The sequence below is a fragment of the Simochromis diagramma genome, unplaced genomic scaffold (assembly GCF_900408965.1).
Source record: "Simochromis diagramma unplaced genomic scaffold, fSimDia1.1 OVJJ01000361.1, whole genome shotgun sequence".
Taxonomy (NCBI): domain Eukaryota; kingdom Metazoa; phylum Chordata; class Actinopteri; order Cichliformes; family Cichlidae; genus Simochromis; species Simochromis diagramma.
The window spans coordinates 7,965,332-7,993,223 of NW_024386860.1; the positions used below are offsets into that span (position 1 = coordinate 7,965,332).

General features: G+C 40.4%; 1 protein-coding gene across 4 annotated transcripts in view; it reads right to left on the bottom strand.

The window, feature by feature from the left end:
• cadm4 (cell adhesion molecule 4) overlaps nt 1-27,892 on the bottom strand; it is a 156,909-nt gene that overhangs the window by 41,101 nt on the left and 87,916 nt on the right. The window contains exon 1 of one of the 4 annotated variants that reach the window (XM_040030301.1): nt 1,291-16,973. The exons of 1 other annotated variant lie outside the window; for it this stretch is intronic. In XM_040030301.1, the coding sequence (XP_039886235.1) occupies nt 1,291-1,387 (97 nt within the window). In that variant the 5' untranslated portion in view covers nt 1,388-16,973. Of the gene's footprint in view, nt 1-1,290; nt 16,979-27,892 lie in introns of those variants that run through there. 2 more of the 4 variants (XM_040030304.1, XM_040030303.1) reach the window with 2 other exon arrangements.

Consider the following 27,892-nt stretch of genomic DNA (forward strand, 5'->3'; position numbering starts at 1 on the left):
CTGCTTTGCTGGCTTGAAATTTAAACCCCGACTGCCAAAAGCTGACTGCCAACACAAAAACTCCTTCTCCATATAGATTATTCCCCACTTGTTACCCCAACCCAAGACCCCCTCTACAGTCCATCATAGTACCATCACTATTAATGTCTCTTCAAAAGTAATAGAATTTTTAAATGAAGGGAAAAGGATATTGTTTACTAGTGAGTAGCAGGGAAACAACATCTCCTCTGCTTTAAATTCATAATAATAATGACAGGAGGTATTAATAGCACAGCAGCAACTCTACTGCTGATCTCACTCCACTTCATCTACTGCTCTGGTTTGTGTTCAATCAATCATCTCTTGGCTTCAAATCTCAATCTCATGCAACTCTTTTTGAGGTCTTTTAGTGTCTTGTTTCATCTCTGTACCATCCGCTCCATCTCTGTCTTTCTTCCATACACACACAGAGTGCACTGTTCTCCATCTCTGTCTTTCCATTTCACTTTTTCTGCCTCTGCGGCTCCCTGCCTCCCTCACATACAGTACAAGTGTCTGTCTGGCCAAATCGTGTTTTCCTTGTGTCAGTCTGGCTCTCTCTCAATATTTGTCTCTTGCACTTCACTCTTGCACCATTCTCTCATACTCTGTGGGTCTAACGTTCTCACATTAGGTTCTTGAACCACACTCTTGCTTTCTCTACGTTTCATTTGCTTTCCTTAAGTCCTCAAGTTATTCCCTAGTCTCTTCATCTCATGGGGATACATGCTTGTCTTCATTTTGTCTCTCTTTAACCTTAGATGCAATTACCAAACTTAAATTAGGCTGAGCAGCAACATAATCAAAAGCACTGGGTAACCCCGACCCGCAAGACCCAAAGGATCCAATGCTAACACCCACACGACACCTTCTCCATGTCCCAGTGGGTCAGAGTTGTTCTGGAAGCACAATGGGGTCGTACACAATTTAGCTGCAATGTTGCATCTGATCAGTATAATTACCAGTACACTGAAAAATGATTTCATTGTGTGTTACTGTCCCTTGGTCAAATCTTGGAATTTTTAGTTTTTTGCACATTTGGACACCAATTACTTATGACTTATTCTTTTTATACAACATTTGGATGAATATCTGCAGGGAGTTAAAATGTAAATTACACTGATGTATACTGTCTATACTAAGAGTGTTTACAAGTGAAAATGAAATGCTTGCTTCCTTGACTTACTTAGTGAGTAGCAGTAGAAACAACTGTGCGCATTTCATTTAACCAGTATGTGGGTGTGAGTTCATGTGAATAAGTGCAGGACTTACGAGTGATGCAGAGCAGGACCAGAACTAGGCTGCGCAGAGCAAGAGAGTAAGGAGCAGGAAGGAGGCGGCAGAGGACAGAGCTTCGGACAGGCCTCATTGTGTATTGAGAACTTGTGTTTGTATGTATAAATGCGCGTGTGTGTGTGTGTGGCTGTGACTGTTTGATCAATGGCTCCTTTGTGACCCTGCCTGCACTGCTACTGACAAACCAGTCCACACACACACATATATGCACTTGGATTTGTTCTCAAAAACAATGCCAACAAATGCACATGCTAACTGTTGTTGTATGAGGACAAACTGTGCTATACAGCATCCAAGCACATGCAAAGAAACTACCTTAGCAACAAAGCCACACAAGACTGACTTCTAGCCAGCGTTTGCACGCAACACACAAACGTTTTGCCAGAGCTCAGAGCAATTATAGAGCAAGCGATTTAGACACTATATCACAATGCACACAGAGAAAAGCTTACAGCAACAAAGTTCATTTGTTGACTATAGCTCCTTGTGTTCCTTAGACAGAATTTAGAATATGCATTGTTTTAATTCCATGTAATGCAGGAGATTTGCCACTGCAAAGTCCTACAGAGGCTCAGTTCAATTTAAAGAAAATGTAATTTTTTATTGTAGCGCTTTAAGTCTCCTGAGACCAAAGTCTGAGATTCTCAAAATCAATAAACTGAGAAAAACAATGCCAAACAGTACCAAACAGACCGTATACTAACAAGAGTATTCAGTAATGGCAGCTATGCAATTAACTGAATGAGGTACAGGTTAATTAATTCTTCAGCTGTATACTACAGCGTCACACTTGGAGCTTATAGCAGGGTCTGAGCAATAATGAGCCACACAGTTAACCACAACAACAAATAGGCAACCTGTCTCCATTGGGTCAAACCACACTTATTTAAGAGAAATAAACCATCAGTATTACAATATTTCAGTCAAATAAAGCACAAGAAACTGACATCCAAAGCAGGTCTGATTTTCTCTGCTGGTGTTGACAATATTACAACTTTCAAAATAGAACCATCTCCATTGCTATGCCCTTAAGGACAGAAGAATCTAGGGCAACAACGTTCATCCTCAAACAGATTGTATTTTAATGAGTTAGACAAGGTTTTCAGCACTTCTCACCCAACAAATCAGTAGGCAGAGAAGTCAATGTTCCTTAGAGCTAATACCAAACCATCCAGACCTCTTGAGAGACTGAGACACTATCTTACTGCAACTCATCTAGAGATAGCCAAGGTTAAATAAAATCCATTGAGCTCGAGTGCAGCGCTGAAAAGACAGAGTGAAAGTGCTTGCCCTGTGTAGAAGAACGAACTTGCAAAGCACTAAACAAAACTGTTGTAAGATACTTTACATTCAGATGCTACATATTTTGGTATGCTATATTACCCCGGAGACTTGCACGTGATCCTCACAAGAATTCTACCATTATTCGCTTGGATGCTAGAACTTTGCAGATGAGCTATCATGTACACACTGCAGCGCAAATGGACAGAGATTTTACACGGTAATTTTAGACTTCTCTGAATAATCACAGGTTATCGGACAGTTTAATCATGCAGCATCGGCTTTCCTAACGCTTCCTTTCTAACGTGTTCCACTGGCTGCAGTCGGCGCCTGGGTGCACTCCAGTTACACTCTCGCTCAAACACACTGATCTCAAACCCTGCTGTGTTCAAGGTCCAGACACAGTTTCGCTGATTGTCAGGACCTGATGCCTTGTTGGTCTGTGTAAGTGTGTGGCTCTGGTGTGTTTGTGTGTGTGTAGTTGTGAGTGCTTAATGTGTGTGTGTTTGTAGTGTAGAGACAAAGCGCAGCGAGCTGCACCGCACACCTCACTGAGCACTATCTGATGGAATAAAGTGCGGGTGTCATCCTTAGATTACTACACACTGTCTGCTTTCTCTCTCACTCTCTGTGCTACTGCAAACACAATGAGCTCTAACGGCGATTGCTCTGACACTCCTGGCAAAGCTGAAAGCGGATCATCGCCAATCTTCCCTACAGCGCTGACTTCATTGGTCAACTGGCTGATGCTGAGAAAATTACTCTGTGTTGGTATACACCAGCAGCTCGGGTCTGGCAGGTCTAAGGCCTTGCAGCACTCAGATGGAAACAAAGTCTATCCACTTGTTAAAACTGATCTCAAATCGTGCTTAGTTTATCCATTCTAGCGCCCGTTCTCTGTCCTCTTCTTTTAATCCTCTGGTCCGCAGAAGCTAGTTAGTTCCCACAACTTGTCCTCGTTTTGCTTCTTTCCTGTTGATCTATGAAAACTGTCATAATCCCAGCGTGCTATCACTGCTGATCAAATCCATCTGTCTGTTTTCTGTCGTTCACTTGCTTATATAAGCCTGGCCTCCCTCTCCTTGCTTAGACTCTGTGTGCGTGTGTCAGTGTGGGATCAGTGTCTGCATATTTGGCATACTATTTTGTGAAGGTTAGAGATGTCTGTGTGTGCATGGAAGCAGTGACAATGGATGCCTTTCAGGTCAACAAACAGTGGCAGTGTGTGTGCGTGTGTGAACTGTGCTTGACTGTTCAGTGTTGACTGAAGAAGAGTGTACATTTGGTTGACTGTTTAGCCCTTTCACTATCTACTAGCCATTAATTTATCCATGCAGCCACGAACAGAGGCATCATAGTGCCTCTTTATGTTAAATGGGCGTTTTTTATGGCTGCAGCGATGCACATGGCTGTCTGCTGACAAGAAGTGGGTACGTGTTTTTTGTCTTTGTAATTCAAACTGGATGCGGAGAAAGGAAAAACGAACATGACTATAAGTTACGCTGATGCGAGTTTGGCCCATCAAAAAGTATCGGCTCCATATTTTTATACTGATGAAACAGAAATCATTGCTAACAGCTAGACCAACCTGACAGTAAATTTTGTTTCACCACATTGTGTATAATGAAATTCCTTTGTTCAAGCTCATGTACTATCATTACTGCTATTGGCAATAAAACCTGCAATACAAAGCCAATAGTGGAAGCTAACTGCAGCAGACTCCGCGTCTTTGACATTCATTGTCCTGTAAAATGCGAAAGGCAACACAGCTTTGCTTTTATAATAGCACCTCTACTTGTTCTTAATCAACTAATCATAAACTATCAGTCCTAATGTGCCACAAGCTGTATTTACAAACATCTTAATGCATTTAATTTGAAACACGCTGTTCCCTATCATCAAGTCAAATAAAGTCAAATTTATTTATCAAGAGCTTTTATCAAAATAGGGTCAAGGCAATGTACTTTATAGATTAACTAAGGACATGATTACAGACAAAAAGAACACATTGCAAATCATACCCACAACTGGTGAGTATGTGCGTATTTGTTAGTCTGCAAAGTCCCTGTGTGGGCAACCCCCTGATGGGTGTATTTGTTTTTGTCGCAGTGTGTGCGGAAGGAATGGAAGTAATGGCAAATTGTGTCCCCTATCCCCCTTCCTCTTTTTTTCCCTTTTTCCCCCTCTCTCTCATCCAAATCAAATTTTTAATGGGCTTCATTGGTGCCACCGTGGAATAAGTGTTGCCAAAGCACTTAAGGGGCTTAAGTCAGCAGCGTGCTGAAAATATTAAGCACTCAAACAGCCTTACAACTGCCTGCTTAAGTATGCCGAGGAGGTCGTGCCAGCATTTAATACCAATGGTATTAAAGCTCTCCGACAAGGGAGAGGAACAGAAATATAGATATATACAGTATGTGCCACACCTGGGAACAGATGCAGCCTCACCGGAAGAATGGGAAGAGACTGTGAAGGCATGAGATGGACAAGAGGGATGTAAAAGGGGAAAGATTAGCAGTGAGGTGAAGAAAACTGAATTTAATGACAAATCAGGAAGCAGGTGAGTGAAAAGAAGTGGTGAGAAAAGGGAGGGAGAGAAGGAGAGGAAATAAAAAAAAAAAATCAGTGTAGAGGAGGAGGGATGCAGGGGAATTGTGCCAAGGTGTGGGAGGTAAGGGTTGATGGGATAGCTGTGAACCAGCAGCAGAGGGCTAATGCAGAGATTCTATCGGGAGGCTTATCCGAGATTAAATTTCTCTTTGTCCTTAAGGCGCTTCTTGGGTAAGCGGAAGTGTCGAATTTATTTCTTATGTCTCCCTTGAGGTTGAGGCGAGTGGGTTTGGAACATATGAGTGTATGTGTGCGCCTAAGCACGAGGTGGTGATGTCTTCGTAGAGGTGGAGCATATGTATATGTGTCTATGTAAGCATGAAATTTGTAGGTTTATTAACTGTCAAAGTGAGGAGGAGGAGGGGGTGTATTCCTGAAAGGTAAAATAAGTCAAATTAAGATTCAAGTAGGCTGTTAGTGTGGCAACAACACAGGCACGTGAATTTGTACGTTAAATTTGCATATTCAGAAACGTGTGAGTTTTCTTTCTTTATAGATTTTGTTTTATGAGCTGCTACAAAGCCCTACACTACGAGAAAGTCGCAAAAACAAAATGTTATCTGAACTGTCCTGATTGAGTAATATCCTCTGGGTTTTATTCAGTGTACGCAAAAAAATGAAAAAGAAATAAAAAAATCAATTTGCAGCTGCTGTTTGAGATACTACAAAATGAATAGGAATTTACAAGGAGAACATCAGAAATTCTAAATTGCAGGTCATGTATCTGATTTTAAAAAAAAAAGGGGAAAAAAAACTATTTTGACCGAGCTCTGAGTACATTCATATCGGGCCTGACAAGCTCAATCAGCCTCTCCCTGGCCCTCTGCTCTCTTTCTCCTCTCATCTTTCTGATTTCTTGTTTGGTTGACTTGGTGTTAATAGCTACCCTAGAGCCATGCACTAGCTAATCCAGCTGGGTTTGCTCTGAACTCTAATTAGAAAAGTCACAGCTCCTCAATCTATTTGACACTATCAGTGACTGCATTTTCTGGAGGCACAGCTCAGGTTACTTCCAGCTCACCTCACACTCCTGGGCAAAGGGATCAATATGGCCCGATCATTGGGGTGGCTTTCGAATGACACCAACAGCCTTTCTTTACACAATTTAGGATTAGAAAGTTTTGATTTTCTTTATTTTCACTGTTTGTTGACATTGGGGGCTGGCAAATAAATACAAGTCAATGCTGCTCACAACACGACAGGCTCATAAGAATGCAAAACCGATACTGGGGCTTGAATCACTGGCTGTCTGAAATGACGTAGTTTGCATGGAAATAGGTTATGTGTAAAGACTGCGCATTTTAGTAGATATTTTCTACCTAAAATGGTAAACCTCTCTACTTTTAAAAGCATTTATAGAGGCAGTATTCCTTAGGAGCCAATTTCACTGATGTTTCTAAGCACATTTATAGAGGAAGTAGCCTATTCAGATACTTCCTACTTGACACATTTGTCTATTCTGAGTAAATAAATAAAACACTGCTTTGTCGTAGCTTTCTGCTTTGTGTATGTATAGTTAACCCTGAGATTAAACTCACTTTATGGTCGATAACAGTACTGGCAGTCTCTTTTCACTGATTTTATGAGTTGAGGGAAAGACATAACAGGGCTCAGGTAGACATATATAGACATCCTATTGTTATTTCTAGTCCCATTAAGCATTAAGGGGCAATTTTAGCGTACTTTTTTTCCACCACGGCAAATTTTAAGCCACAACACTCTCAAGTGTCACACTGCAAGAAATGAAGATAAAGAATTGTGTTGATGGCCCGGTGCTATTAAAGTGGAACAAGCCAGCTGAATGTTTTATTAGAAATATGCAGTCTTTGGTTAATTCACTGCAATTTATCTCCACAAAAAACTCTGGGGAATCTTGCATTTTAATTCATATTGTGAAGCTTTGCTTTATCATGATCACTGAAAAAATGCATCTTTCCAAGCTTCAAGTTGCACTTGTATCCCAAGGACTGTCCAATCACCATCAGCATGTGGAACTACTGGTCAATAATACAGCTGCTGGTGTGATTTTGTTGCCACAACAAGTACAGTGTTTTCTTAAGCACGTACCAAATATTTTTGTGAATTCCTGTGAGCACTTTTTGTATACCAAAAACACCACAAGAAATGCTAAATACCTAGCGACACAGACAAAAACGATGTCTTGATTTTCCTCTTCTGCTTTTCCACAGTCCTGTGTTTTGTTGACTTGAATAGTTTGTCAATGTGTTTTTTTAAGTGACAATTCTTTTTCGAACATTTTTCAAGGAAGCATTCCAAGATGACTCTGTGAAACAAATGATGTGGCACATTAGGGTACTCTTAAATGATTTGGACAAAAGCTAGAAAACACCTCTCACATCAAGCACTCACACAAATGCTAAAAACTCACTTCTGTTATGACTCACTTCTCAAGGGGTGTCTATACAATAATAATAATAAAAAATGTGTAAAGAAGTGAATGAATTTGCTCTTCCAATTCAAGCACAGGATCAAGTTGAACATCTTAACATCCCCAGAGTCATCAAATGTCTCAGTACAAACAGTATGGTTCTTTCAAGTACTTTTTACATTTTGCAAAGTTACATAGCCTACATGCAAACTTATGTTGCAATAATTAAGTCAATTTATAAAAAGAAGTAAAGAAAATGCACATTTTGAACAAAGCTAAATTGCAAATGCAAAATATTTATATGGCATCATTCAGACCTATACTGTATGTATAAAAATGTCCAGTATCACTCTGTTCCTTCTCCTTATGCCCTATTCATTTTTACATAACAACTAAATCAGTGGTTCTTAACCTGGGTTCGACCGAACCCAGTTAGGGGTTCGGTGAGTCGGTTTGAGGGGTTTGGCAGAGCCTCTGCCGTGACATGCACGGCTCATTTTGTGCACCAGTAAAAAACATATCTATGTCTTGAATTTGAAAAAAAAATCACATTTTATTTTTCACTAGAGAGGGGTTCAGTGAATGTGCATATGAAACTGGTGGGGTTCGGTGCCTCCAACAAGGTTAAAAACCACTGAACTAAATGCTGTTTAAAAACTATTTTATGTTTGTTTTAGACACAAAAAGCACACGAGTAAAGGCAGCGTAAAGGCCTTGTTGAAAAAGAATACAAACATGCTTCAGATCTATTCTCATTCCTGAAAATATTCAGTTAGTAGTATTCAGTTTAGCAAGCGTGCAGCATAGTTAGAGTTTGCAGGTTTGCTGAAGTGAATTTGGCAAAAATCGTGAATACTGGTGTCCAAGTCCTGTGCTTTGGATAAGAAAAACTTTCTTACACTGAGCTGTAAAAGAAAGTTGGATTTCATCAACTTGAAAGACTGCCAGTAAGCATCATTTCAGCTTCAGTTACTTCTCCTATTAAACATAGCTGGCAAACCAATAATTAGTCCAAATGGTATATTTTAGAAGACCGCATTGCATTGTACCAAAGCATCCCGGTATTTGACAAGACTCTGGATGCCAGGAGTTACAGTGCCTGTAAGTAATGTCTGCAAACCCAATGACATTTAGTAAAGATTAGCTTTAGTTGCACACTTGCAAGTTAACCTGGAATCATGCAGGTCATGTAAGAAGAGCCCATAGACCTTGTTAGTGCAGATAAAATATGTAACACTAGCAGTCAGAAAAAAAAGCATGAGGAATCAAGGTAGCTGCGGGGTTTCTCATTTGCGCAGATAAAGAGAAGGTGTAGAGCAAAGTGTAAAGCATGTTGACCAGCAAGGTTGGGATATTTTCAATACAAGCCTGGCACTTTCTGTAAATCTCCTCCAGACCCTTGCCATCGTCATGCATGTAAAAAGATACACAGTTTAAGTTTAACAAGTCATTACACGCACATTTTATGCATGGCCATAGGAGCCCTACTGTGGCGCTACAGAATGCTAAGCTCAGTTATCTCTCATTGAGTAAGATAAATGCAAACATTGTTACCTGCCAACTCTAAAACGTACTCTCTGAGCTGTTCTCTGAACAAGTGTCGCTATGAGTCACATGCTACGCTGCTACCTGCTGGGAGTAACACTCATTATCCATGTGGCATTGTACCTCCCAGTGACAGGGTACAACTCCCCGCTCACTGTTTTCTCTGCTGCATTGCATGTGTCAGTCTCTTTTCTTTGTGTCCCCACTGCATGTGCTAACATTTGTGCGTTATGTATTTGGAACCCTCCTTTGTTCCCTGATATGTACATGTGTGACAAATGGCTGTCAGTGACTGCATGTGTATGCACCAGCTCACTATCTTGCCCTTTACTTTGCAGGTATGTTCATATGATGTGATACTGATGTTGATATCAGCCTGTCAAGGCTGCAGCTTATGATGTTTCATTTTTATTCACTCTGCAGAGGCTTTGTATATTTCAGTGTGAATGTGTAGCTGTAAACAGGGTCTGGTACAGGTTAGCTGTGTGCTGTCGTGGCATAGTGTATGTGATTAGAATTGAGCAGCGATGGGCCAGCTCGCTGGGGAGTGCCCTGCCAACAGCTTTGCCCCCATTCCGCCAATTCACTAACGCCTAACAAAGGGATAATTTCTCCCTTGCATGATATAATCTTTCCTTTCACCCACTGCCTCAGTGGAACCATTTGTGGCTTTTTATCACATTTCTCTTTCTATCCCTTCATTTTCTCTGTCTCTCTTACTGTTGTGTCTGTTGCTTTTTCCACCCGCTCCTCACTCGTATGTCTCTCGCTCCCTCCTTGCTTGCCCTCTCTTCCTCTGTTACGTTTTTCCAATCCTTTTCTTGCTCGACTCTTCTCTCACTATGACCTTACAGCAGGTCTTTGCACTGGAGTCACTCTTACTCTTTCCCCCTTTCGCTCTCTCTCCCTCTTTCTCTTCGTCTCTCTGGAGGAAAATCACAAACTCATCAGTTTGCCGGCTCTGTTCCTGACGAGCAGGCTCGCAAGGAGAATATTAACGAAGCTCTGCAGCCAATTAACACCTAAAGCACATAACAACCTTTTATGCCAGCAGATGCACATGCACGCATGTCCGCACAAACGTACCCACACGCGTGCACACACAAACACATATATTCACGATGCAAGAAGCACACAGTGCTGCATGCAAACTGTAGCAGGAAAATGCATACCCTGGATGCCACACACAATTCTGCCTAAATACAATTATTGCTACCTAAGAGGTGCACACAAACACAAAATCAAACCAAGACTTCAAGTCAAAAATACACATGCTCATGCACACATGCAAACATGGATGTAGATGTAGATGTAGACGGAGAGAGACATTTATACCAGCAAGGGTGAGTAATACAGTCAGAAAGGATATACAAAAACAAAAACAGAGGGGAAAGAAAGCAGAGAAGGAAATGTGTGTGAGGGAGGAGAAAGACAGAACTGTGGAGTGTGAAAAGAAGGCATAAAAACAGAGGGAAAAATCAGTCATAGAAGGTTAACGTGGCTTGGCTGCTCCTGACATAGTTCATTTGAAGGGTTTAATATTGGGTTGGTGCACAACGCGATGCATAAAACATGGTAGTAGAAGGGGCATTAGCAGTGAACCTTTGCACACACACACACAGACTTTCGGACACATGTGGGGCAGTATCCTCGTATGCATAAAACATGGTGAGAGACAGTGGGAGCAGGGGGCGTGAGGGAGATAGGAAGAACAAGTGCGAATGGACAAAAAGCGTATGTTAATGACCCGGATAACGAAAGGCGGCCGCGAGGGGTGGAGAGTCAGAGGGAGAGAGGGCTGAGAGTGAGTTTGATAAAAGTAATGGTGAAGGGAATGGGAGAGCGAGAGAGAGAGACTTTCCTCACGGCCTGCTGCTTTTGGATCGAACAGCGTGCAAATGAAAAATGGAGATGAAATAATTAGACAGGCTGACTAGAAGCGCTCATCTAAATATGTAAATGCACTTAATTTTACTTTGATTTGCTCTAGTGCTTCCCTATCACTCTCCCACTTTCTTCTTTCCATTCTTTCCCTGTCATGCATTTTCATTCCACTCCTTCATGATTTTGCATCTTCTTTCCCAGCCTCTCTCTGTCTTTCTGTAACGTTTCCTCTTCTTCCTGGTTTTTCCTTCTTCTCTGTTTTATCTCCCTGCATTAAAGTTATAATATATACAAGTACACACACTGAATCATTCACAGTTTTAGGAACTTTCGGTGTTGTATTTGTCAGCAAAATTGTTTTTAATTAGTTAATTTATGCCTCTATGCTTCTTTGATGGGGTGTGGATGTGTGTGCATGCTTGTACTTGCAGCATGTTTAATTGTGTCCAAGCATCACTCCTCCAGGGCCATGCTGATATTCCAGATTTTAAGTTTAAAAATTTTCAGTTCCGATGGATGCACATTTGCCTCTGTCTGGGTTCCCTGTTTGAACTCGGATTTCATCCAGTCCCAGTGTATAATTGTGCTACCTCCAAAATTGAAGTTCTGTCTGACTACAACTTCAGCCAGGAGTGTACTGTTTCACAGTTGCTCAGGAGAGAAGGGATGATTACAGAGATTAATTCCTTCAGCTTACAATATGGGTGAGTATCATGTTAAGTCAACCTGAGTGTCTGTATTACAGGAGATTTAAGTCACAATATGGGAGTCAAACGAGCAGCCTAAGAGGCAGATTGCAGTTCATTATATCTATTGTATGTTGTTTTGAACCTTCTTTTAAAGCTAGCTATGCAGTTCACATCTGTGTTTTTTGAAGTCCAATAAATACAGCAACATTTCACAGATGCTGTTATAATTAAATACATTGTGCATAATTTCCAATTTTCTTGTAAACAAAAACTTGATAAAAAAAAAACACAGTAGAATAAAAAAAATCGTCTTTCCTTTCATATTTGCCAAGAAGTTTAATAATTGCCTTTCTATGTGTATTTTGACTGAGCGCGTTATTAAATTAGCATACACTGCTTTTGTGCTGTCACTTGTATTTGCTGAAGTTTGTCTTGAAACAATGATCTCAAATTAAATGAGACCATGGTACCTAAAAGAAGAAAGGAAAAATTAGAATGTGAGCGAGTTTGTATGTGTGTGTATCTGATGTGTGGATTAAAGATGATAAGAGTCACTACGGAAAAAGCCAGCTGTCCTTCTTAATGACAATCTGTCAGAGCTCTGTCCCAAGTACTCCTCCTCCTTCATCACTCTGTAGTGTATTCCTCCAACCCCTTTCCTCTCCTCTTTGAGCAGGCTTGTACCAAACATCCCTCACTGGGACACTCACTTACTGTTCCTACAAGGTGACTCTGACAGCAGTCCTTCTGGTTTCACTTCTAAGAGTTTCCTTTCCTTCACGTTTCTCTCCCTCATACTAATTTTCTTCACACATACTTTTCAAAGTTAGAAAAATAGCATTTGTCATGTTGTGAGATTTGATTTCTGCAAATCAGAATATCTGGTTTGATCTATTATACATAGTGTACGTGTTATAAACAATTAAGAACTGGTGCCATACTGTTGTTTTATAAAGACTTTTTATGTTTTTGAGAGCCTAAAAATATGTTTAAATGCAGAAAATTGAATTGAATTGACTGACTCTTTCATGAAAATCACCAAATGACGATTAATGACTCAGTCACACACAAGCAAAAATAGGATGGCAACCTCCTTCTGAATGGGGAAAAATTGATGGCTGCCTAGTCATTGCACTGAATTCTTTTGCAATTAGTAAATGATTGCAACTAGTTAGCAGCCTCAACTTTTGGGACCCCCAGAAGTGCAACACTCTGAGCCTCTGGGTGATTACAAGGTGACTGCACAGGTCACCTGCTGGGAATTAATAGTCTCCAAACAGGTCCGACTCAGACAGACTGGCAGAAGTTTTATTCTAATTTATAAATACAGACAGATTGCCCACACATTGCAATCAGTCTGAGTTAGTCTGCGCCAATAAACGTAACTCATCCACAACCCATCCTTCTGCAACAGGGGGACTCAACTCATCTCATTGCCAACTGGCTGTATTTTGGTTATATTCGTATGTAAAAGCAAGTTTTCCCAGCACCTTTGTCATTTTGCAGTTAAATTGCGCCCCTGCAGTAACTATGTCACTATTTGTGGAGAGATTTCTGAATTTCTGTTTGAAATCTATGAGGTTCGGGCTGGACTCTGAATGTGAGTAGTTAATGTGAACTTCTGACTATGTAGATGGCAGCAGATGGCAACAGAATTGTAATTTTCACCAATTTATTACAGTTAATCGCTATATTAACACAAACAGATTAGATTTAATTGCCAACTTGAACCCATTCAATCACAAACTGATAGCAGACTGATAGCAGACTGACTCCATCTTAATGCAGTTTTATTGCCGTCTTGATGCACCAAAGTCACTTTGAAGATGGCAGCCCACTGCGAGTAGTCACCACTTGGAAACAACGATTTCAAAGGCATTGTAACTGCTGTTTTCCCTGGAGTGACAGTAACATAATAGATTTCAACCTGTTTATATGCATTTCATAACTTTTTTTCTGCTTCTTTATTACCTTGAACAGCACTTTGGATTGCTTTTGTATGAGGTTTTACATCCTCCCACATTAAACTACCCACAGTTAAATGACTGTGTCAGACAAATGAAGATCAATGCAGACAAATTACTATCTCTCTAATTGTGACACATGACAAGGCTACTAATTGTGTTTTAAGAGCCAATGGTTGATAAATGGATTATAGTAATGATTACTGATGTAAAAATAAAGTATGATTTATTGGAACAGAAATTTATGATGTTTCGACAGACTATAACTTCTTTTCCATTTGCCCATCCACTGTCTGTCTATCTGTCACAGCTGACTCCAGTATAAAACTTGAACGGCCTTATGGGTTTGGGTGTTTTTTTGCTTGCTAATATGTGAGCAAGCATGTTTTTGTTTTCTTTTGATGAGAAAATATGGGTGACATTCTTGGTGTTTTCTCTTTTCTTTTTTTGCTGACATCAGATATCTAAAAGCATCAAATTCATTTTTCTCTTCTCTGTCCCTCCCTCACTAACACTTCACACACTGCCCACGTGCATCTGCGCTGCGTTAAACAGCTAGTTGGCAAGTTCAACAGTACCTATCACTGCCTCCACACAAGTGACCCTGACACACCACTGTTTTTATTCATCACGCCCTATTCTTCTATTCTGCTCTCTTCTTCACGTCCTTCAGCTCTAACTGCCCTCAGGCTCTGTTTATTCATTTATAACTCGCCACTCCTGTTTTTACCTACATAATAAGCTTTATTGCTGTCTTGCAGCCAACTGAGCAGTGAACATACATCTGCAAAAATCTGCACACACCACACACAGATCAACGTCACTGTGCGAGAACTATTAAGTAGACATATTTAAAGTTTATTAATCATACTTTTAATATGCAGAGAGGGCCATAGTAACACCCACACACATACTCACACACTTGCAAAACTTAAAAAGCCTCTCCAATATGCTAATTGTTTTCAAGCTGGACTGCTGACTGATTATTATCAGTTTCAGTTAAAAAAAAGGTAATTAATGGAAAGAAATCTGTTAAATTTCCACTTCACCCTCTCTTTCATAAGGGCTGTCAATCACAGACGATGCTTAGTGACTCGCAGCTGGGGCTAAGAAGAGCAAAAACTAGCTCATCTTCTATCTTTCTTACACCGAGTGGAACAAGAAAATATATCAGTTCATCTTAAGTTCTTTCTTTCCCTCATTTATTGTGCAGAGGGCTGCGAGATGCTGTTTGTCTTCAGCAATCAAATACCTGTTCACGGTCTTTCAGTGAGACGATAGCACCTGTCAGAATACAGGGCACAGTGAATTCAGGACACAAACGTGCACTTCCTTCATTTACTCCTGGACTCCTCAAAGTGGAGGGAAAATCTGCCAAGGCTCAGCAGAGGGATCCATTAAATCGGTAGCTCGCAGCAATTAAGCAGACTAAATTTTATATACCTCTCGCCTCGTTTAAAAAAATTCAAGATTTCACTTTTAATTCAGCTTGATCAACATCATGCTTGGTTACCTAGCTCAAGGGGACTTGGGGGATTTGAGGCTATTAAAGACTAACCACAGCAGCAGAACAAGAATTAGAGCCCGACTAGCATTACCAACACTTGTAGAACCGCCACTATCAGGCTGGGTTTTATTTGTAAGGCCCCAGTACACCTGTTGATAATTCTAATGAAGAGAATAACACCCCCAGCAGGGGACTAAATTAAGCTGCAGCAGTCACAAACAGGCCTAATAAGGCTCTATGTGGGGCCTGCGCAACAATACATACATTCTAAGCTGTGTGTTTGTGTGTGAAAGCATAACAGATGGAAGCCTTAGAGTTATGCCAAATGACCCTTCATAACTGAAAGCATGTCTGTATATTTATTCTATGTGCGTCCTTTCTAGCCAGCAGACATTAAGGCTCACACACACGCACAGTTTTATGATTGCTATGGCTCTGGCAGCAGCTCTCCTTTAAATTCTTTTTAGACTTTAAATGAGGACTTAAGCCCATGGTTTGGTAATGACAGTTATTACACTCCTCTGCCTGCAGGAGGCTATCACACACACATAACCACACACACATACACTCACACACATACACCATTTAATTGATACATGTGCTGTTCAGTGTGAGTTATTTTGGAAAGACACCAACATAGTAAATGATGCAAATGCACAAAAACAGACACAATCCCCACAGAAACTCTGTCTCCCGTACACACACGCACACACACACACTGAGGCATAGTTACACACAATCATCCATTACAGCTGGTCTGTTCTCCATACCCAACATCCATTGCCTAGCAACCACCTATCAGGAAACAAGCTCACCTCCGGACCAGAGTAGCCTGCCCCTGAAAGGCAGCCAATCAGGTGAGTTGCTCCCCTGGGACAAACTAGTGTGATCAAGAAAAAAGGGTTGGGAGTTAGTCAATATGGTTTCAATGTCGCTTGCAGAAATCTCCTTTCCTTTTCCACTCTCAAGCTTTTCACTTTGTTTTAATGTTCCTTTGACACAATTATCAATGTCAAAGCACTCGAACCTCATTCTCATCAGCCCTGCTCCTCTCTTTCGCCCGCTCACTGTGTGTATGCGGCACTTTTTGACTTTAAAACTCAAACCTATTTTGCAAATATACAGCCTCAAACAAAGTCATTCTAGACTCCAGTGCATTTATGTTTTTGTATCAGTATCCTGAAAGACAGATCAGGAATAGAGAAACATGGAGTACCACTTACTCATCCAAACAGCACGAACAATGGTTGGACGACATTTGTGCCTCATATCTATTTTGAAATCTACAACCATCCTGGCCAACAAAGATGCCTCAAATACAAAAATATTGCTGTGAGAATATTTAGACCGTGACAGTGTAATGCAACATGTTTGGAGATGGATGATGTCCAAGCAGAGCATTTTTTTTCTAGAAGCTGTGAGGTGACTGACAGTAAGCAGAGCACACTGTAGCACAGTGATATGAAAACACTCATCCTGGGGACTCTGGCACAATGAGATAATGATAAACTAGAACTCTAACAGGACCAAATCACAGTTTCAGGTTTTTTATTTTTTTTGTTGTTGGATGGATTTTCTGTCTTAGGTAATTTTCCCAAGTGTGTGCTACTTGTTTTTCAAGTTGAATAAAAAAAAAAAAAAACCCAGAACAACAGAATGTTGGCTTGTAGAGCTGGTGTGAAAATGAACGATTTTGTCTCCAACGCTGTTAAAACAACATTAGGAAAATAATGAAGACTATGAAGAAACATAATATTTGTTTAAGTTTATAGGCAAACTTAACTAAACCATAATATGTTTTCAATATTATAAAACCAAAACAATCCTACTTATGCAGACTTACCACTTACAAAATAATCACAATGAACACATGGAGGCAAAACATCAGCCTCAGTATGCTCTTCCTCACACCACGCTTTAATAAACTCCGCTTGCCTGACTGGTAACGCACAGTCGTCGGATCAGCCATAACGATCTCTGTGCAGCACAGGATTTTTCCAGGATCTTTGCAAATGTTCAGCGATAATTATTGGACATGTTTGACATTATTGGAGTAGTTCAAATCAATCTACAAGTTCACGGGGTTGCCTGAAATTGAATCTTAAAACCTCTCACTCTACCAGATATATTTAGGTTGACCACTAGTCCTGATCAAGCCTTTGATCCAATTGTCCGTGTGGGCAAATCTGCAGCAAATCAGCCCGATAATCCTCGGGCATACTATCAGCCTCAGTCTTTCTCTGTCTGTGTCTTACACCTTTCTGACTCTCTCTCATTTCACGCTGGTCTCCTTTTTCTTTTATTCTTGCACAGTTTTTGGATCCAAAAGTCCTTTTTATTCTTTTAATATATATGCAATCAACATTTTTAGCACTTTAAAAATTAGAGCATTACACTATGTAGGGAAATTCCTCAGAAAGCAGCCATAAAATATAGCTATACCCACTTTTTAAATACTTTTTAAAAATTCTACAGTTACCTGCAATATATGCAGTGAATTTCAGTGAACTCTGTTCAGGAACATTACGGATGCCATTAAAGTATTAAGAGCTTGAATTGCTTTAAGGGCTCCATTATCACTCTGGCCACCTCATACTAATAAAAATGTACATGCATAATTCTGGCTGCAACTCTGTCATACTGTTGGTAAAGTACTGTGCCATCATTTCAGGCAGCAGGAAACACTGAAAACCTCCTGTTTTTTGTCTCACTCCATCCCTCCCCGTGCCTTTCTCTGTCACTGTGTCTCTATCCGTCTGTCCCTGTGCCTCAGCTGTGATCCTTCCATCATTTCTATCTCTCCCTGGTGTGCTGTACTTTTTCGCCTCATCGCTTCACCAGCCCCCGTTTTCCTCTCGCCTTCTCTCCCTCTCTCCCTCTCCCCATGTTTTTGTTCTCTTGTACCTTACACCCCGTTCCTGCCCCACTACCTCCATCCTGCTACCTCTCCTTGACTCCATCCTTTTTCTTCCACTGCCACTCCTTCCATCACTCCGTCTGTCCTTCTTCCTGTCACCATGCATCATGCTGTTTCTTATCTACTTGTCACATTCTGTGTTTTGCTGGGTACTCAAAATTCGTTACTCTCTCTCACTCTTTCTTTATGTCCTGTGTTTCATCTCTTCTACATGATGCCATTATCTAGCTTTCATCGCTGTCCCCGTCTTTCTCTCCATGTGCTGATGCTACAATGTGCATTCGCCTTCAAAGCAATTTCCACATTTAACACATTGGCGTGTCCTACTTGTTGACCCACTCGTTTCCATTTTTAATTTTTGAAGAAAATATTTTTTCCAAAAAATGCAAAATAGTATCTTACAAAAACAAACAAAAAAAGATTTTTAGCACCAATAGTGTTTATTTTCTTATTGTGTTACTGTTAATTACTTCTAAGGCCTCTACGAGGAGTGATCTCGAGTATAATCAGCAGCACAATTTGCATCTCTGTTTCATTTTGTGTCCATCTATTAGCAGAGACATATTTAGCATTATCTTTGCGACAGAAGGAGCACGGTTTTCTCTAAACTGTGGCAAACTCAACAACTTTCTTGTGCACGTGAGCATGAAATTTAAGAGAAAACTGGCTTTTGTTGATGAACCATCAGTCTCTTTCTCTTTTTCTTGGTCCATTTTCTTTTTTTTTTAAGTGAAAATCGTTAAGAAATGAAACGGATTAACCATATGTGTGTGTCCCTAGAATCTGATTGGAATGGTCTTTTTGTCCGGCAGTTATTGCGGTGAATGTTGGGGCAGAGTTCACAGAGAGGACGGGAGTGGGGTGGAGCTAGATGGGTTGCACACACATGCACACGCACACACAAGTTATGGCTCTCGCACAATACTGGAGAACAGGGGACACACATATTGCAGCCACACAGATTAAATGTGACGTATTGGGGAACATATTCCAGTACGGGGATGTACAGTCACACACTGCGCAGGAAACAGTGATATAAATGAAAAGTTATGGCACAGTCACACACATACCCAAGGGTACTGGATTCAGGAGAGCACTTTGATAATGTCACAGCCCTTAGGCCAAACTTGTCCCTTAAGGTTTAACCCCTAGTTGCTCCCAAGGCAGTATCTTGTAATTTGTGCACATACATGTGAATATGTATGTTTGTCTATGCGTGTGTGTGCTCCTTTTAGTTCGATGGTGATAAAAGCTGCCTGCGGCGACAAGACAAGCCTCACCGTGACATCGAACACACCCTAGAGGACTCTAGACACCCTGCTAGGAATAGAGGGACAGATGCAGGGAAGAAGAAGAAAAACAAAAAGAGTAAGCTGATGGGAGATGGCGACCAACGAGGGAGACATACAAATGGAGAGGATGCTGTGCTGAGAAGGAGAAACTGAGAGGAGAGGTAATTTGTGATGACAGAATGAGAAAGGGAAAACAAAGAGGTAGCAAAAGAGAGAGACAGAGAAGAAGGAAGCAACTGAGATATGACCAGTGATAGATAGATAGATGGAAAACACAGAAACAAGAAAGCTCGAAAGACTTCAGAGAGAGAGATGGGGGGGGGGGGGGGGGAATCTTCATCAGAGAAGGGGAAGAGGTAAAAAGAGTATTTATCTAAGCCCTGAGGGGAGGAGGGGAGACAGAGTATACAAGAAAGCAAGCAAAAAGGGGAGCGAGGGATGAACATGAGCAATAGCAAAAGCTGAAAAGAAGCTGCCTTTTGAAAGCTATTTGGTCCTGAGCCCCCATTAATTCAGCCCGCATTTAGCTCTCTCTGTGAAGTGCTTTGGTAACAATGGATTCATCAAGCAGACTGCACAATTTGAATTTAACTCCAGGAAGGGAGATGGGGATGGAAAAGGGCTTGAGGGGGGGGTGGGGAGTATGAGAAGTGGCAAAGAAACAGTAAGGAGAAGCAGAGGTGGGACAGGCTGAGTGTGTGATGTTCCTTCACTGTGCTGAGAGCCATTCATTGTGAAGAGATGCTCATGGGAAGGGTGGAATGTCAACTTTTATTGTCACAAAGATGACTTATTGTTTATTCATCAGGGCAGACAAAGGGAGGCAGAGAGGATAGGGGTGGCTTTGTGTGTATGTGCGCACAAGTACATGAGTTTAGATGGTGAGCGTGCGCAAGTGTCAGCATCTATTCCCGCATGTATGCCTACGTGGGCTCAATGAAAGGAGATAAAGTCAAATTCGGTGTGATTACCAGACACGGAAAATCCAAATAATTGCTTGGAATTCATTTGCGAAAGAATCATGCTTAAATGTCATCCCCTGACTTATCTCTGTGTTCACATGGAGACCAGGCTACCATGGTGCATTTTCAGGAGGCCCCACATTTCTGACTTTCCCTATTCCCCGCATAATTATCTGTCCTCCACTCTTCTCCCCATGTCTTCCGTTATTCCCAGCTCCCTTGCTTCACTTGTCTCCCTCTGCTGGGATTGTTTATCATCTACAGAAATCTCTGGCATCATCTGCCACTTCAGTCGCTAGCTCATCTCTCTCACTCTTCCTCCCATCTTGTCTGTCAAACACTGAGGTCATTGTGAGCCGTAAAATAAAAGCAAAGAAAGAAACTTTTCCTTCCTCTGTCGAATTTGTTTTTTCCAGATACCACATTGTATCCCCTAAAATTCAAAAATTGGTTCCTTTGCAATGAAGAGCAAACACTATGGGCCATACTGAGCCCCCAAAGGGTGAGAAAATAGCACTCAGCTAATATGGTGACCAGTAAACAATGAAGTAAACACTCTGCTGAGGAGTTTGTCCGTATTTACACACAGCGTGTCTGTAAACTCACACAGTTTATCCCCTCTGCATTCACACCAAGATGAGAAAGCTGACAAGTCTCATTTTCTTTTGCTTCTACCAGTTTTGCAAGACAAATTTCTATAATTTCTCAAAGAAATAGATACTTTTACAGCTTACTTCACCTGTTTTTTATCCTTGCTCATTCAGAAGCATTTTTGTGATCAGTGCTGTTTACAGCCATTTAGACACGTTTGCAAAGAGAAAGCTCAGATAATGATTTAGAGACATAATGACATGAGCTAAATGGGGACAAAATTCAAATGAGCTGCTAATTAAACCCCTTTAAGCTGTAGATGGATTTCGATGATCCCCTGTGTGTTTAAAGATGAAGCTGTCTCTTTCCTCTTTCTAACTCTGCTGGTCAAGCAGCCACACAGGTAGAAACATTTTTTTCTTCTTCTTTCTGTAGCTCATGTTGTGAACCTGCAGAGCAAAAGACCTAACCGTCCTACAGGAAACCTGAGGGGACAAATGCATACTAACCCTTTGAAGGTTTCACAATGGGTTCACTCTTTCTCAGACTTCAAAGAGAATATTTGGGGTACTTTTTACACTTTGTCAAAAGTACTTTCTTGGCATTTCATTTTGCAATTTAAAATCTTGATATCACTTCTCACAGAAGCTTATATGGTTCCCCTGCTCCAACAAGTCTAAAACCGGTCAGCCACAGTCACCCATGCTTCGTCTAAAAAACTTAAAAGAGCAGCTGAGAACAAGAGCAGCAGATTTTATTCTTTCATTTTGAATTTTTTTATTAGCAATTTTTTAATTAGTTTTCACTGTTTCTTAATCATCTAAATTGCAGACTCAAAGACACACTAATTCAGAGTCGGTTTTTAATGAACCGAGCAGTAGTGACACATAAAATAAAGGATTTGAAAGGAAAAGTAAGGCAGTGAAAATTACTTAAAATGAAACTGAGGTGGGTGCAGAAAATGACACAAAGCAAAACCAGGTGAGTATGCATGCATATGAAAAAGAATCAGTAGAGCTTTTATCTATTAATTTTACAGTCAGGACACCCTACTGTTATTCCTTCTTACGTCAGGATGTCATCAGTCTTTGTTGACCCTTACAAACACCAGCAGTGCATGTCTCTGTGACAAACAGAATTCAGAAGACCCAAGAGACAGTGCATGAAAAGGCTCTTCTGCAAATGGCTCTTGTATTCAGTCCATTCCCCCAGTGGATCTGCCCTATATTGACAGAGCAGAATGGTGAAGGCCTTTGTAAAAGTATGAGACAGAACAGTGTGACACAGTTCTCACACTACCTGAATGGCACACCAAATAACGCTACACCATAACCTCCTCTTTAAGGCACAATTTCACTCGGTGGTGGAAATGATCTCATTGCGTACGGGCACAATATGATGCTACATTTGAAACTCTCTGAAGGTGAATATATGGCAGGAAGGAAAGAAACGTCTAGAATATGGATGGAATTTAAAAATAAAATCAATACAGATAACACGGCAAAGCAGAAGAAGCGTGAGGTGTTATTCTTACCTAAACCTTTTATCTAACTTGTCAGCCTTGAGAGGTAGGTATGTAAAATGTGTGTGTGTGCATTCTTGTGTGTATTCTCAAATAAATAAAAGTTTGTTTTGTTTGCCTTAGCTATTGGTAAAACCATAATTCACTAAAATATATTTCATAAAGATGTTTTACATTTACTGTTCTAAGAACAACATAAGGTAAAATGTATTTGTGGAGACTTTTATATAGCTAGAGTCACAAAGTGCCTCAAACCACCTCTCGAGTCAATAAAGTGAAACAAATTACAGACACAGGCATTCTCATACAATAAAACACAGACATCAATAAAGGACTCTTTGTACAACCAGGTACTCAGACATACTTGAAAACAGTATAACCCAACCTACAGGCAATATGACAGGTCTGAAACTCCAAATACAGCATAAGCAACGATTCACTCTCACCTTGTTCTCCCTGTTCCAGACTAATGAAGAGCCAGAAAACAAACAAACAAACAAAAAACTATTTTCTTATGTGTGAGACGAAGGCTAAAAAGTACCAAAATATATGCAGGTGTTCGATCGCAAAGAGACATACAGGTTTTCCAGAAAGAATATTGAAATTGCATTTTACTTGCACTCGGTGACACAAAATCAAAAAAACGAGGTGATACGCACCCTGTGGCTGATTCTTCACAAAAAAGCTTTGGCTCTGTGAACCAGCTCTAAATTCTCCGGCACTAACAGCCTGAAGCCTATAGTTCTAGCAGTTATTTTGAAGCACAATAGGCAATCATTGGAAATATTTCTAGGATAGAAAAAGCAAAAGCAGGATAAAAAAGTAAGTTAGGTTAACTTGTGTGTGTGTTTTTTGTCCCCCAGAATCGTTTCTTTATTATCAGCTACACGGTTCTCACTGAATATTATAAATAGTACAGCGTATAGTCTGATCTGAATATTATTTGTGTGAAAACACTAGCAGTTGGTGCCACTAACAAAAACAAAACAATAATAGAATTTTTAGGTGGCTGCGTGAACCATGAAGTTATTATAGTGCATACGACACATATCACTCAAAATAAGGAAACACATGCCGCTTTTCATTTATTAAGATATGTTGTTACAGAACTGCTTATGTTTTAATTAAAAATAACAAAGATAAACAAATAAAAGTCAGATTAGATTACATCAAATAGAGTATTTGTTAAGTGTCTTATTATTTCTGTAACGCTAACTTAATCACACTGGGATCTATCTATAAACTCTATGAAGTGAAAATATGGGATTTGAATACAAGCACATATATTTAGCTACCATCAAAGGATCCATCCATCCATCCATCCATCCATCCAATATATACAGAGGACATAAGGTGAGAGGAAAAATAGTGAGTGGCCACAGCTCCTTCGTGTTTTGGGGGCTGGATTTCAGCCAGTGGTGTTGGAATTATGAGTGTAAAAAAGTACAGTCAGATTTTGGTCCACCTTGCTATATCATCTAGAAAGTGTCCGATTTGCAGTGGCTTCATTTGTCAGCTTGACAGTGATCCCAAACAAACTGCCAATGCAGTAAAAGCATACCTAGAGAGAAAAACATTTAAAAATGAACATTATCAGTCATGGATTGGCTTCCCCAAAGCTGGACCTCAACATTATTGAAGCAGTGAGGGATCTTTTTGACTGAGATTGAAACAAAAGGCAGCCAACAGCCAAAGAAGAGCTCTGAATGTCCTTCAAGAAGCCTGAAGAATGATTCCAGAAGACTACTTAAAGAAATTACAAGAATTTTTTTTTTTTTTTATTGGAGTAAATGTGCTCAATTAGAGTTGCACAAACTCTGTTTTTGCCTCATATACTGCATTTGCATACAGTATATGAGGCAATGCATATTTGCAGTGACTGAGTTTAATAAATCACTGCTTCTACTTCCCATTTTCCTGTATCAAAATTATAACGAAGACCTTTTTTTTTTTCTTTTGGGTGTTTACAGACCACTGTGTCTACACTGTTTATGTCAATAAACACATCCCAGTTTTCAGTTCTGAGTGTTTATTTCTGTGATTTCTCTCTTCGCTATGCCTTCTCATGTCTTAGAACCTCCTACATGGGAGGTAGGCAGGGAAGACAAGGAAGTAAAATGCGAAGAGAGGAGTCGAGGAAACATGCATGTAACAAAACGAGACAGCCTCGCTTCACAGTGGTCACTTTAAAGAGATTAATTACATCGGACGCATGGCACAGCTGCATCATCTCCCCACTGTTTTGTTACAGCCTGGATTTTGTGATCTCTGTCAATTGAGCCTAACAGTGTTCATGACAATTGTTAGATTTATATATTTAAATAGCGTGGCTATATTTCATACTGTGGCATAATGTGACAACCATGATGTGGCAGTGTTTGATGAACTTTAATAAACTATACAAACTTATTTTCATGACTATTTGTTGTTTTTATAGTCCATCTTTATGTCATTCCTATATAATATTAAGCAAGTGCTGAAAAGACTCCTCCTCCTATCCACTCGCATGCATTCTTTCTCATAGCTTCTACAAATAGCCTCCTTTTTTCTCGCTCCTCTATCCATGCAATGTGTTTTAGGAATTGAGACATCCTTCAAGATGCCACACAGATATTGACCTTTGGATCACAAACAGGAGAAAGGAGGACAGAGTAGGTGGCACAAAACTGAGAAGGGAGAAAATCAGTTGCCAATCAAACAGTTGCCTAAAATGATCGGCTCTGGTAATATATTACATAAGGAGGCAAATGTTAATGTAGAGATGTATGAGTGAATATAAAGAGGGAGGCCAAAAAATGTTAAAAAATACCAATAAAAGCTGCCTAGGAGGGGGACATTTCTCTCATTTTCGGTCTCCTTCCTCGTTTGCTGTTGATGGTCAGAGTGCACAAGAGGAGGGCAGTCAGTCTGCGATATGGGAGGCTGGAAGGACAGTTGTTGGGTATGAAAGGTGGTGCTGTGCTGATGGGACTTTTATGACATCCTGTGTCATTGGAGCGTAGAGTTGGAGGAGACGGGATAACGGCCAATAGAGAAGAATGTCAGCAGGGCCTCTGGAAAGACATGCTCCAGAGAGAGCGCCTGATGGTTATGGAGGGCTTAGAGTGGGGAAGAGACAGAGGCTCTGCCACTTTGTGTGTCGGTTGCTTTTCTCCACTCTGCTGTTATTTCTACATAAAGACGTACAGAGTGAAAAACTCTGAATTATTTCTTTAAAAGTTTCACTAGTGTTTTGTTTTTGGGTTAAAGTCAAACAAGAACACATAAAGATTTCAGTAAAGTTCTACCTTGAACAGAGGCTGAATATAAGGCAGAATTATTTTTTTTTGATTGTTATGTATATTTCTCCTTTAAGAGTCTGGAGATTGGATTTTTTTCAGTAAAACTGTTTACAGACAGAAAAACCTTTTTTATGTAAAGGAGTCACTTAAGTAATGACAGTTTCTCATGTCTTTCTCCTTTAAGGAAGCGGCCATTATTACAATGGTGATAAATGATCTAATCGCACCGTGCAGCAGTCCCTGACACTGCAGCACATTATAAAATTCTGCAAAAGAAGCGCCATCACATATTGGCAAGACATTTCTAGAAAGCGACATCATATTGTTACTATATTTCTTCTCTTGTCTGGTTTAAAAATGATGATGTTTCACTTCAAATGATGTAGTAGACAGTTTAAAAAAAGGTAAGGCATATATCTGATTTACTACAGTACAGTTTCAGGGGATTGGTTTAGATATAATTTGATTTTGAGGTTATGTTTTGGCTAAAATAAGGAGAAAAAATATTTCCATGTGACTTAAAACTAGGCTTACGGTTAGAGGTAGAATTGGAGCTATAAAAGAAATGTCTCTCAGTCACAGCAGTCTGATGTACGAGAGCTTAGATAGTATGTTTAAGGGGTCACTGATCAAGGGTAATAAATGAGAAGTGCGGATGAGTTCACAGCTACAAAGACGAGCATCTTCTCCAATTTTCCATCAAATCATGTAATCATGTATCTGCGATTTCTGTCTACCTGTACCTGAATCATTGTGTTTGAGTGTGTGTTTGTGTGTGCGTGTGTGTTCATCTGTGCATGCATGATGAAGTGTTTGGAGGTGCCTGAGTACATCTCTCGCTGTGTGCAATCTGCAGCCGCTCTACAGTTGTTGTATCCCCCCCTCCGCTGGCTCATCTCAAATGGCAATTTGTTAAACATGGCCCTCCGTTAGCCCTCTTCCTCTCCTCAAAGCCATTCCCTGCACGACTGCTCCCCTCCCTCATCTGTCCATCCGCTCTCCCCTTCGCATCACTCGTTTTACTTCCTTTCCTCCCTTTCCCTTCTTTCTCCCTCTCTCTTCTCTCGTTTCCATCATTTTCATACCTCCTGTGCACCCTGCATCTTTTGCTATCTCCACCTCTCTGCCTGTTTATTTCTCCCTCCCTTTCCTCCCCCTCTCTGTTTTTCTCTCATTTAGCGTCACTAGTCCACGTCAGATTTCTTCTTCATTATATCTTTTTTTCCCCTTCTGCCCTTCGTTACTCTTGCTCCCTCATTACCTCCGCCATCTCACCATCCTGTACTTAATTTAGGATTTTTTTGGGGGGATCTCAATCAGCGTCCTACACATACAGTAATGAAGAGTTTGTTTCACTGCATATATCACGTATCACATTGATTTACACATAAAGATGCAGTCACTCTTGAAACCCAATTTTAAACGGCATACTTTATGTACTGCTGCTCACTCTGGCTTCATTCCCAAGAGCAAGTGCCTGAGAATGATAAAAGTTTTTGCTGTTACTCGGAGTTAGAGCAACAACCTGCAGGCTGGCTGGTTGACTTATTGTGGTTATAATAGCTTGTCCTCATTTAAAGAGAACACTCAAAGGAAAAATACTGCTCGTAGGACAGCTGTAAAAGTAACCTGGGACCAAAAAATATCTATGATCTGAGCTGAAAATGAACATCAGCAGGCAGGCGTGTGTTTTACTTAATAGTTACATTAAACAACTGCTATCAAAGAGAATAAGCCTTGAAAATTCAGAGGAAAGGTTGATGGGTAACTATGAAAGCAAAAAGATGTAGTATAATGACTGATGCATAAATTTAGAAGAGGATGAAAAACCTGAACGAAAGAGAAGAAGGAAGTGATGAATAGACGACACAGACAGGCTTTCTTATCTCTGCCTTCCCTCCTCTCCACTTGCCTTGTTCCATTTACCACCAATAACATCAATTGTTTACCTTAGCCTATTATTTACTTCACCTCTATTAAGTTTGTTCTTGGATTCTCCAGTATTTTGCATTAATGGCCAGATCCAGTTTACTGTCCTCTTCTCCAAACTCTCCCCCTTTTTAGCTCTGAGGTAAACAGCCTCTCTTTCATCTTCATTACCCGTCAGCCTCCTCCTCTTTTATATCCACCTCTCATCCTTCGAT